This window comes from Poecilia latipinna, unplaced genomic scaffold, assembly GCF_001443285.1.
Source record: "Poecilia latipinna isolate Pla-1442-1.1 unplaced genomic scaffold, P_latipinna-1.0 Scaffold2252, whole genome shotgun sequence".
NCBI lineage: Eukaryota > Metazoa > Chordata > Actinopteri > Cyprinodontiformes > Poeciliidae > Poecilia > Poecilia latipinna.
In genome coordinates, this window is record NW_015114868.1 from 1 (window position 1) to 12,711 (window position 12,711).

The 12,711-nt window shown below is 40.5% G+C and overlaps 1 protein-coding gene across 1 annotated transcript in view; it reads left to right on the plus strand.

Annotated features, from left to right (window-relative positions):
• Nucleotides 1–433: 433 nt before the first annotated feature.
• LOC106936973 (obscurin-like protein 1) overlaps nt 434–12,711 on the plus strand; it is a gene marked incomplete at its 5' end in the record, with an annotated part of 17,524 nt that continues 5,246 nt past the window's right edge. The window contains 11 exons of the mRNA XM_015018239.1: nt 434–827; nt 1,124–1,393; nt 1,482–1,748; nt 2,714–2,983; nt 3,867–4,133; nt 5,741–6,007; nt 7,648–7,760; nt 9,162–9,315; nt 10,068–10,229; nt 10,310–10,414; nt 11,106–11,372. Coding sequence (XP_014873725.1) covers nt 434–827; nt 1,124–1,393; nt 1,482–1,748; nt 2,714–2,983; nt 3,867–4,133; nt 5,741–6,007; nt 7,648–7,760; nt 9,162–9,315; nt 10,068–10,229; nt 10,310–10,414; nt 11,106–11,372 — 2,536 coding nt within the window. The remainder of the gene's footprint in view (nt 828–1,123; nt 1,394–1,481; nt 1,749–2,713; nt 2,984–3,866; nt 4,134–5,740; nt 6,008–7,647; nt 7,761–9,161; nt 9,316–10,067; nt 10,230–10,309; nt 10,415–11,105; nt 11,373–12,711) is intronic.

The window sequence follows — 12,711 nt, forward strand, 5'->3', positions numbered from 1 at the left end:
AAATTATTGTGCTAAATGATAATATTGTTGTTTTCAGTCCATTTTTAACCCTTTTCATGACAATGATCAAAAATTAATAAACTTTAATTTCTACTGAACAAATAACAGTGGAACTGGAAGACATTTTAAATATCCAAAATAAACAAAAACAATAAATAAAATGGGAATAAAAATAAAAACACAACTGAAAACATAAATATATTGAATCAAAATCTCTGTACAAAAATTATCCTTCAAAAAATATTCATCTTTAGGCTCAGACAGGAAAAACGGTCAGTTAGGATTTTAACTTTTAACTGCAAATGCAGCTTTTATGGTCAATTCTGGGCAATAAAACAAAAGATTTAGGTCACTTTTATCAAAAAGTATATAAGCAATTTTAATAAATTAATGGACACCAGATGTGTTGATCAAGAGGAAGCCAAAAGCCTGAACTTTAATATTTTGTGTTTTAACATTTTCTGAGTTTTCTGTCAGAAATTTTCCCTGGTTAAAACTAAAAGGCCTCCTTGTTCGTCTCCAGGCTAATCAATGCGATTGTTTATGTTCAGAACCTCCTGTGCAGATTATTGGGAACTCTGGGAACCCGGAGCATCATGTGATGGTAACAGGAGACGACCTCATCCTGGAGTGTGAAGTTTCCAGACCGAACGCCGACGTGGAGTGGACGCGCAACGGAGAGGCTCTCCAACCGAGCGACCGGATTCGGATCGACAGCTACGGCGTCGTGAGGAAGTTCGTCCTCTCCGGGCTCCAGCCCTCAGACTCTGGAGAATATGTCTGTGAAGCCATCGATGACAAGCTGGTCACAGTGGTGGAGGTTCAAGGTAAATCAGAACGTTCCTTCTAGGTCCTTAAAGCTGCAGCTACTTTTACAAATAAATGTTTTTTACAGTTTATAAGAGAAAATCTGTGAAAAAATCAATTTCTCCTTAGCCGCTACTACTGCCTTAAGAAATGCAAACAACCAATCAGAGCCGGGAGGAGGGGCTTAGCGCTGTCATCTGTTTCAACAAATATGTAAAATAAAATATCTTTTATGTTTTCAGTTGCATGTTAGGGGTTGCAGCTTCATATCTTTTTGCTTGAATTCTTTGAGAAACTTGTTTTGTGTCTCCCTCAGATCCCCCAGCCAAGTTTCTTAATAAAAAAGGAAAGAATAACATGGCAGCTTATGAGAATGAGAGCGCCACATTGTGTGCCGTAGTGAGCAGCGACAGAGCTAATGTCCGCTGGCTGAAAGACGGCCAGCTGTTGAATAAGGACAACATTCATATCTCCAGTGAGGGTAAAACTCATAAGCTCACCATTAATCCTCTGCAGCTGTCAGATTCTGGAGAATATGTCTGTGACGTAAGCACGGATGAAATGTATTTCAGTCTTTTAGTCGAAGGTAAGAACGCCCTCTGCTGTGACCTTTACCCTGACCTGCTTGTTAAATCTTTATAATTGTGATTCCTTTGTTTGATTTGTTTTTTCAGAAATGAAGGTGAAGTTTGTCAAACGTCTGGAGAATGTGATCTCTCTGAAAGGTAAAACTCTTACCCTGCAGTGTGAGGTGAACAAGCCCAAAGGAGACGTGCAGTGGCTAAAAGACGGTAAGGAGATGACGCCAAGTCGCCGCTGCACAATACGAGCCCAAGGCCGGGAGCGAAGCCTGACCATCCAGCAGCTGACGGACAAAGACGCTGGAGAATACGTCTGTGAATCCACAGACGACCAAACAGCTGCCACTGTCAGCATCGAAAGTAAGTCACCTTCATTCCTCAAACTCAAGTGATTAAAGGTCAGAATAGATCTACAGGCCATACAAAACATGTTCATTACATTTTTTTGTTTTGCTCAGAATTACATAATAGAAAATGAGGTTTTAGTTGTTTTAGGGCGTCCTGTCACTTTAAATCCAAATAAACTGCTGCTGTCCATGCATGTCCAACACCTACACTCTCACATAACAATGGCTGCAAGATGCACAATTATACAACCATATGTCTTTGAAAAGCATTACTAGAGCCTTCTGTGCAACCGAGAATGCAGGAAATGGCTTCTGTACGGTAAGTCAACAACAAAACACTTCACTGCAAAAACACAAACTCTTACCAAACATTTTGGTTTGCATAACATTGATGGAACAAGTTCTAATTACTAGTGAAATAATCTGCCAGTCCTTTTCCCATCAATATCAAGGAATTATTGGGTTAAAACAAGCCAATAATATCTTCCTGAAAAGTTAATTGTAAGTTAGTCTTGTCTTGTGAACTAAGTGAACTAAGATATTTGCACTAGAAACTAGACCAAATACTTGGTAAGATTTTGTGTTTTTGCTGTGCAGCAGCCATTGTGCAGTGGTAAAACCAGCTGGCAAAACGTTTTGGAGCTCAGCTTGGGTTGCTAGGTAACGGGGCAGAACTCTGCTGAGGTTGCTAGGCGACGAGCCAGGCTTAACTGGGGTCATTAGGTGAGGGGTCAGTTCCTGGTGATTTGTAATGTTGCATTTCGAAGGTTTTGTTAACGGCTCGTTTTCCAGACACCAAAAATCAACAACAGGCCGAAAAACAGCTGAGTGGGTATTTTTAAAGCTTGTGTTGTTTTCGGGAGCAGTAGAAACCCAAATGGAAACACAAAAATGTAAAAATGTGAAGTCTGTGTAATACATTCCTTTTAATGTTATTTTGTACTGAAAATGTGAGAGATTATTAACGATGATTTCCAGCCCCCCGTGTCGTGGAATTCATCGCTGAGCTGCGTAACATCACCATCCGTGAAGGGGAAGATGCCGTGTTTAAGTGCGTGGTCTCGCCGGCCGACACCGCCCTGGTTTGGCGTCTGAATGGAAAGGACGTCGCTCTGAACGAGCGTGCCGCCGTCTCCTGTAACGGCCTGTGCCACATGCTGTGCATCAGCAGCTGCTTGGTGTCAGACAGCGGCAGGGTGACGGCTGACGCCGAGGGGCTGGAGTCAGAGGCGGAGCTAACGGTCCAAGGTGGGCTCTTCATGACTCATAACAGACTGTCTGCTTTTCTACTTAAACATTTAGCTCCTCTGGCCCTTAGCAACAAAAAAAGTTTTAACTTATACTATGGTGCATGGAAGAGGAAAGGGGGCAGTTATGCTAGCTTGACTTTGACCACCTTGACATGCAGATGTGGTGTGGAATTCAATGTGTTTCGGTTCATTTGAAAGGTAAATAAAAGGCGACCTACACACCAACTCTGACAGATCATCAGTAGAGCAGGTGTTTAAATTAGCTTATCAACCACCGCTGTGTTAGCTTAGCATTAGCAGTGGTAGCTAATCTACTGCAGCAATCACTGATTAATAATTGTAAAATAAACATCAAGCCTGAAAACATAAAACTGAATGTGCTGGCTTTGTGTTTTTTGGTGTTGAATCCTGATACATTAGTGGAGCTGTTGTCAGTCAGTGGCTATGGCAACTGGTCTGTCACTGAGAGGGAGAAAAAAAAGAAGAATGCTAAGGCTAGTTAGCATAGCAACCAATCACTGTGAACTAACGGTTTTCCTGTACGGTAAGTTGTTTCTCTGCCATTAGCACGTTGAGCACATGAAATTGATTGACAGCGCTATGTTGTGTTCAGATTTTCATTTCCATTTTATTTATTGTTTTTGGTTGTTTTGGATATTTAAAATGACTTCCAGTTCCACTGTTAGTTGTTCTGTTAATTGGCTCTGATTGGTTGTTTTTCTTCAGCAGATCACTTTATTTCACAAATGATCTGTCTCAAAACAAACTGCCACTACATGGTGACAGTTCTTACAAATATGAAAATAAAAGTTACATACCGTAGCTTTAAACACTTAAATGTTAGAGGCTGCTGTCCTGTAATCTGTGTTTGTGGTTTAAAGAGCAACAGGCGCTGTTCACAAAGAAAATGGCTGCAGTTGTAGCTGAGGAGTACAGCGAGGCGACTCTGGAGGTGGAGGTCAGTCAAGAGGCGGCGGAGGTCCAGTGGATGAGGCAGGGGATCCTGATCCACCCCGGCGCCAAATACACCCTGAAACACAGGGGCCGGTCCCACAGCCTGACCATTCACCAGGTGGCCGCGGCGGACCGGGGCGCCTACAGCTGTGAAACCCTCCACGACCGGACGCAGGCCCAACTGGCCGTGGAGCGTGAGTGTTCTCGTGTTCTCACTATGTCCTGTTGCTGTTTGTTTACCACCGTTACCGACAACTCCCCCTGCTTCTGAGGGCCGCTCTTAATTAGCAGTAATCTGAGTTTACTGGGAACAGAGGCAGCATGTACTGGGATGGAATGGCAACCAACAGGTGACATCCCAACCAAACACAAGACGCAGAACAAGGTCGGCGTAAACAGACTCAAGCACTGCAAAAAACACCAAATCTGACCAAGTATTCTTGGTCCAGTTTCACCTTCAAGCACTTAAGATAAACTGAATGTAGCTGCTTATTTTAAACTAATAATTCTGTAATATTGATGAAAAGGTTTTAGTTCCACTGGTAGAATATTCTACTTATGTCATAATCAGCAGCAGTGCGCCGTTGCCTAGCAACCCCAGCCAAGCCCAGCCCGGTTACCTAGCAACCCAGTTCTAGTTCCACTGGCGGAAAAATGTCTCGATTGAAGCCTCATAACGTAACTTTTCTGTTGTGATGTTTTATTTTATTTACTCATTACTGTTATTTTATTATTACTTTTTGTTTGTACTTTGGTGCCGTTTGAAACCTATTTTTAAAAAATGCTATAATAAATAAATTTGACATGTTATCAGCTAAATAATCAGCCAGTGAAACAAGAACTTTCTAATCAGTATTAAAGAATTGTAGACTTAAATCAAGCTTATATATTTGCTGAAAATTTGCTTCCAAGTTCAATTTAGAACGTAGAAGCAAATTAAACTAATTTCCTAGTTTTTATTACTTATTAGTTTTAGTTTAGTGTTTCTTAGCTATAGTAGTATTTTTAGTTTTTACACACTTTGGTTTATTTTTAGGTGTGGAATTCAAAAAGGTCAAAGTATTGTGATTGTTTGCATCGATTGGGTAATGAAGACTACAGAAAATATAATTTTCAATTCTTGGACAATCAGCTGATGTAAACTGCTTGAGTGGGGAAGAAAATCAATTTCAGTTCAAAAGGCTAATAAAAAGATTCACGAACATGAAGGACATTATGTGAATGATTTTAAGTGCACTGAGACATTTTCGGTAGAAACTAGTCCAGAACATCCTGTTGTTTCTGTCGTTATTGTCCTCCGTAAAGATTTTCTTGGTGACGTAAAACCTGGTTGACGTTGAGGCTCTGTTAAGCATCTTGTGGTAATTAAGATGCACTTATTCTAGGGTTTCCTCCTGCTTCTGCTGCCCAGGCTGCGGTCTGCAGGCGAGTGGCTGAATTAAAGGCTGCTCTTTCAACACTTGTGCAGGTGGGAAGGGGAAAGTTGGGACTTCGGGCCGCTGTTGGCACATCCTGTGAATTTTGATCTACTCTCACTGCGTCTAAATTTACACCCTGGCCTTCAAAACTAAGGTTGTTGTCATCAGGTCTCCAAAATAAACACTCATTTTTTCCACTGGGAATGTTTGTGTATGCCACAATAAGTGAAGAAACTTGGCACTTTCAAACCTGGATTTAGTTTGAGGCTCAGTGGCTCGAATGGCTGAAATCAGCCAGCTGAACAGAGTCCAGACCCATTGTGTAGAAAGCAACACCATTCCTCCGTCCCCCGGATAACTTCCTGTCTGTTGTTGCCCCACAGCGCGAAAAATCAGCATCAAGCGTGGGCTGACAGACATTAAGACCACAGAGAGAGAAACGGCGTCCTTTGAGGTGGAGCTGTCCCACGCCAACGTCCCGGGAACCTGGATCCGAAACGGGATCCAGCTGAAGCCGACCAACCACTTCCGAATGAGCGCCAAAGGGGAAGTGCACAGCCTGACCATCTCCAACCTGTCGGTGGAAGACACGGGCAGCTTTGTGTTCAGCGTGGAGAACCTGAAGACGTCGGCTCGGCTTGTTGTGAAGGGTAGGAAACCCTCAGGAAGGCCAACAGATCACCACCTTCCTAAAATACTTCCCAACACTTTTGGCGCCTAAGATATCTTTTGGAAAGAAAGAAGTAGGGATTTTGGCAAAGAAATTACTACCTCTTCATTTCCAAAACATGTTTCAGGCAACAAAAAAAAAAAAAAGATATTTTTGGCAAAAATGACTTTAGGAAGGTGACAATATTACACAAAGAGGACGCATGTAGCTTGAAGCTAAGTAGCCATGTTGCTCTGAACCATTTAAATAAACAGAAATTTGACTTTTCTAGCTTCTTAAATGTATTTCTGGTCATGGGTCTGGAGTTTATTTCCTTTAAAAGGGCAGTACTCTGTCTTTGTACCATTTTATAGCACAATCAAGTCAATTCAGAAAATACTCTACGTATCAAAGATGACTTAAAAAAATTTACTTTGATATTTATCGCCTTGAAATTGGGTCTCTGTTTCTTTAAGACTTCCTGCTCTTTCTGAATCTCCGCCTCCAGGAAGTCATCCCAACATGGCTCCTCTATTACCCCTTTAACAACGCTTTTACCAGCCTTCATCTGAGAAGTGGCTCCTATAATGAGCTCAGCAGGTGTTTGCTAATTGCTGCTGGCTAGTCTGAAGGAGCTGAGAGGAGGAGGAGCTAAAATCTATGAATACTTGAGGCAGAGAACAGTTTATAGCTGCCTTTTTTATTAGTTCAAACCAGAAGCTAACATCCTTGGTCTTCCTCATGTCCAATATTCAGGCTTCAGCCAATCAGCAGCCAGGATTGGCTGCTTTTCAAACGCCAGCCAGTAGCAGGTCCTGTAGCATTGCTGCTAGGTATTTCAGCTAACCAATCAACTTTTAAAGAATATTTTAAACACGTTCTACGAACATATCCACAATTAGGTACGTTTTCCATAAAACAAATTAAAAAAGAACATATGGAAAAAGTCAGAATGCAATAAATAAAGATGCAAACATTAAGTTGTTTTGTTATAAAATGATGTAAAATGGTTCTTATGGTGTTTTTAGTTGATGCATCCAGTTCCTGGCTTACCTGCCAAGCCGTTTCACACCTGTCAACACAACGACTGACCTCATTTAAAGCCACAAAGCGACCTCTGTCTCCCTCATCAGCTGGGAATGCCTCTATGTCTGATGACCTTTACCCTCAGCTGACTGTCTGATGCTCCGGAAACTGCCTGTGATGTGACCTCTGGTCCTATTCCAGGCATAATGGCAGTTTTACGTGTCCATCAATATAGGATTATGGGGAGCGGCAGCCGTTAGAGGGAGCGGCAGCCGACACAGGGAACGGCAGCCGTTAGAGGGAGCGGCAGCCGACACAGGGAACGGCAGCCGTTACCGGGAGCGGCAGCCGTTACAGGGAGCGGCAGCCGTTCCCGGGAACGGCAGCCGATACAGGGAGCGGCGCCGTGCTGCTGCCGCCTTCATCCAGGCTCACGTTACAAAGAAAATAACCAACGAAACGCTTCGGCTCGACGCCGTCGATCTGTTCTCACTGCGTACGCGACGCATGCGGATGACATGCAGAGGATCAGCCCAAAAACGCCGCATAGATCAGTTAACATGAATATATAAATATGTTTTTGTTGTTTTAATAAGTGATTTTTTTCTTCTCCAGAGCCTCCAGTGACCATCATCAGGAAGCTGGAAAACCAGAAAGTTCCTGACGGGTCGGTCATCTCCTTCGACTGTGAGCTGTCCAGACACAACGTTGACGTCAAGTGGATGAAGGTCGAGATTTTCTCCTGCTTTTCCCTTCAGAAGATAAACACACACACACACACACACACATATATATATATATATAATTTTCATTTTTGTATGAATTTTTGAAAATTCAGTAAAATGTCCAAAGATCTTTGTTTTTCTCATTGAGACTCAGTTACATAAATAAAGTTGACTTTAAATTAGTTAAAAAGTTATAAAAATGTACAATTTTATGCTAAGTTAACTTGATTGATGATGGTTAAATTAAAAAAAATTATCTTCATTTTTTATTTTAATAACATTTAAAGGCAGTTAAGCCTTTGAATACTGACCAAGTTAAAAAAAAGAAGAAATACAACTCTGAATTTTTACAGTAGTTTTGGTTCAGTAAACGGTTTGTTTTCTGCAAAACATTTAGGAAATTTAAAGAAACAAATTAAATTAAATTGTCTGAATCAAAAGTCTGCAATATTTTTAAAGCTGTTTAAAGTTGCAAAAAGGTACCTAATAGTGAAATTTGTTGTCATTTTTAAAGATCTGCTATGTTTTTATATTAAAAGAATTTAAAATAAAGACATGAAACATCAAATTTAGCAAAAAGAGGATGGATCTTTTTTTTTACTGTGGGATGAAAAATTATGTAAAAATTAAAAAAGCAAACAGAAGCCGACCTACTAGGACTTTTAGTGTCATTCTTTCTGGAAGTTCAATGCAGGAATAAACTGAAAAAAACATTAAAAACTTGTGACTTTGTCTAAGAAACATTATTTCATCTTTGTTCTGGATCAGTGGTGTCCAAACCTTTTACCTCAAAATCTGTCAAGTTGATATTTCAAAGTCTTTTAATTAAAAATTGAAGCAGAAAAAGCTTGATGTTTAATTTTTATCTGCATAATATTTTAATAAAATGAAGAATCTTGAATTAAAAAAGGAAACAGTAAATCTGAGACTTCTTTAACAATTATATCTTAAATATTTGTGTTTTTTCTTTTATCTTTGGATTTGTTGTGTTTATTCTCAGCAAGAAGATGTTTATTTCTCTAAAAGTCTGTGGTTTTGTTCACTATGAGATTAAATTAAATAATTAGGAGACTGTAATTTTTTCAAATTTCACTGAAAGACTTTTTAAAAACTGCATCACCCTTCAATCCTGAGCTGGAAAAAGAAATTTGTGAAAACTTTTGTACTGTGGTGAAGGACCAAACAAAATCACTTTGAGGGCCAGAAATGGCCCACGCGCCGCACGTTGGAAACCCCTGCTTTAGAACTGTGTGAGCAAATGAAGAAACTGCTGAACTATCTTATCCTTTGCAAATAAATGCTGACTAAAAGGAGAATAAATGTCTGCAGTCGTCCATTAAACTGTTTCCTGTGGAACAATAAACAACTGAACAGGAAGTTTAACCGTTTTTATTTTTCTTTCAGGACGGGGTTGAGGTGAAGCCCTGCAAAGACGTGCGTATTTATGCGATGGGAAGGAAGCGCTTCCTGCAGATAATGAAATGCAGCGCCGCAGACTCCGGCTTGTACGCCTGCGACGCTGGTGATGCTGCCACTTCCTGCGCAGTGGAGGTTTACGGTAACGCACCGTTAAAAACCTGCATTTTATAAATCGTGATTGTTCAACAGGCTGAATTAGCTTCATTTAAACTTTATGAAGATATGTGAGATTATTTTATTGTTATATTGAAAAAGATACAAGATCATGTAAAATTTTCCTATATTAGCTCCTGTAGTAAATAAGATGTAATATCTGTTGTGTAGCACACCACTGCCCTCTATTGGCATCTGTCAAGTATTACACTTTATATGTTTTTATAACTAGAAATAAAAACATATTTTAACAAAATTGAAAAAGTTAGAAATGAATTTTTAGTGGAAATTTCAAAAATTTCCACTAAAATTTTAGTGGAAATTTTTCAAAATTGATGTGAATTTTGAACATTTCCCCCAAAACTTTGTGTTTCTCATTTAAACTCAATATAATTTATAATAAATCTGCAAAATATTTGTGGAGAATTTAAGAAAATATTGCAGGAATAAACTGAAAAACAATTAAAAACTCGCATTTATTACTCCGCCTGTCGCAATAAACCAATGAACCACATGATAAATGAAAATCAATTTCTATTTGCATTATTTATCTTTTTTTTCCTTTTTTTGTCTCTTTCTACCAAAACCTGGATGATAAAAGTCTTTTTTGAAGGACAATGTTGTTACAGGAATTTAATAATTAATGTTTTTGTTTATTTTGGATTCTTGAAATGCCGTCCAGCTGCAGGGTTAAATTCATTGGTCTCAGGATGTTTTTGGTGTGATTTGTGTCTGCAGAGCGTGAGCTGCTGGTCCTGCAGGGTCTGGAGGATTTGGACATCCAGGAGGATCAGAACGCCGTGTTCGTTTGTGAGATCTCTGTGGAAGACGTTCCAGGCGAGTGGTACAAAAACGGCGAGCGGATCCAACCGACCAGCACCGTCAAGATCCGGCAGGAAGGTCAGCATTAACGCTGCCTTTAGAGGTCGAACAGGAAGTAAACGCTGGATGACATCGATCTCATTTTTGACTTCTTTCAGGAACAAAACATTTTCTCCTCATGTGTAACGTGCGATCTGAAGACTCTGGGGAAATCAAGTTTGTTGCCAGAAACGCAGAATCTGTTGCTTACCTGGAGGTGGAAGGTAAGAAATTCAACTTTAATCAGACACATCGGAAAGTCATTGATTATTCAGTCTGATTATTAATTAGTGGTTATAATCTAACTAACTGTTCTTAAACACAATGGTTTCATTAGACCAGGGGTGTCCAAAGTGTGGCCTGAGGGCCATTCGTGGAATGTAAATTCAGAAATAAAACAAACGTGACGCTCCAACATCGTCATTGTTTTTAGTTTGAGATTTTCTGTGGCGAGTTTTTATCATCTTAAAATGCAAACCTAGAGATTTTTTCTTTACTCAGCTTGTTTGTTTTTTTTCATTTTTATCTCATAATTTGTCACGTCACAAACATCCCTCAAAAACAGTCTGTAGAAGAAAATGATTATTTTTGTTCCTGGGATTAACTAAAAACATTTTTTGGTTTTTAAAAATTAGAAAGTTTTTTTTTCTGTCTACAACAGCAAAATAATTTGTGATTCGTCCTTCTCTCCATCCCAGAGCACCAGAGGGAGAAAAGGAGCCAATTTATCACTTTGTGTTCTTTATATCCATTGACATTTTACACATTTTTATGTAGACATGTTTTTATTGTGCTTAATTATATTGATTGTTTCTTTTAGTGTCCCCCGGCTGCTTGGTGCTCTAGTTTTTCTGAAACATCAGAAATAGAACACTGCATCTTTTTTTCTTAAATTTGACACCATTTGTGCTCCAGAGCTCCCGGTGAACATCGTGAAACCTCTGCAGGACACGAGCGCCCTGGAGAAGAGCCGCGTCGTCCTGGACTGCACCGTGTCCAACCCCAGGTGCAGCATCCGCTGGTACAAAGGCAGCAACGTCATCCTGCCCTCCGAACGCTTCGAGATCTGCAGCGAAGGCTGCTACCGCAAACTGATCATCCAGCAGGTGGCGCTGGAGGACGAAGGCACCTACAGCGTGCAGGTCGGAGACTACACATGCTCCGCCAAGCTGACCGTGGAAGGTAAACGATTCAGCTGCAGCACCGGTTTATGTTTTGGAGACAAAGCGTTTAACTGCAACGCTAAGGCACTCAGATGTCAAAATACTAAGACAATTCATGTTCTTTTGTTACTTTTAGATCTTTTATGTGTAATTTAAAGTATATTAAGTGCAGGATTGCGTCTTATAAAACTATTTGCTCAGCCCAGTCTCTCTCAAACTGTGGTCTCCGGACCGCTGCTGCTGCTGCGTGAAAACGACAGTTCATTTACCGCCAGAGTTAGCTTACCGAAGGATTGTGCTTAAAAATATTAATGACTAAAAGAAATGCTGATGACACCAGTGGAAAGAAAATGATTGGATGAATTCATGTCTCAGTTTCTCATGTTGAGCTGCAGAACTTTAGTTTTTAAAACCGTATTATCCTAAGCAGGCAGCAGATCTAAGTCTGCTCTGCTGACATGATGTGACGAGTCGCCGCCACGCCACGCCGTGCCGCCCCACGCCGTGCCCCGCCGCCCCACCCCACGCTGCCCCACGCCGTGCCACCCCACACCGCGCCCCGCCACCCCACGCCGTGCCGCCCCACGCCGCCCCACGCCGTGCCGCACCACGCCGTGCCGCCCCCCGCCGCCCCACGCCGTGCCGCCCCACGCCGCCCCACGCGGCAACTTATTAGAGCTTGGTTTAAGTAAATAATTCCATAATATTGATGAGTACTGGCATCAATAACTTAGAAAGACTTTTATGTTTTTGCAGTGTACATGGTGCTTCTGAAATGGCTGCTTTACAAACATCAGCTAATCTAAATTTAGTTAAAAACAAAAACAAATGCTTTGAAACTGAAAAAAAAGTTTCAAAACTTAAAGAAATGTTCAAAACAACTTTTCAGATTCAACATTTTTTTTTCAGTTAATTTTTTTTTAAGTTTGGCTAAATCAGAGCCAAACTTTTTGGCTCTGATTTAGCTCCATAATTGAGCCTAGGTATCAGAGTATTTTACCTTCTAAAGCTGCAGTCTATAGAAGTTTTTATATATGCTTTAAAATATTTTGAGGCTTTTTCAACAGAAAAATCCAGAAAATGTTGAACCACAAGCAGGAAAATGGAAGGACAGGAGTCAGTTCTCCTGTTGGCCAGTAGGTGTCAGCAGAGCTACACAATGAGACCTGATGCAGCTTTTTGTCACAATTTACCCAGAAATACCTGCAAATCCGGGAGTTTTCTGCACATTTAGAGAACAAAATAAAGCAGCATTTCTCCAGGTAACTCTAATATGAACCTGAAAAACTGGCATTTCGTTTTATAGATCTATATGTTATCTGATTTAATTAGATAACTGTTAATTTTTAAAAACTAAA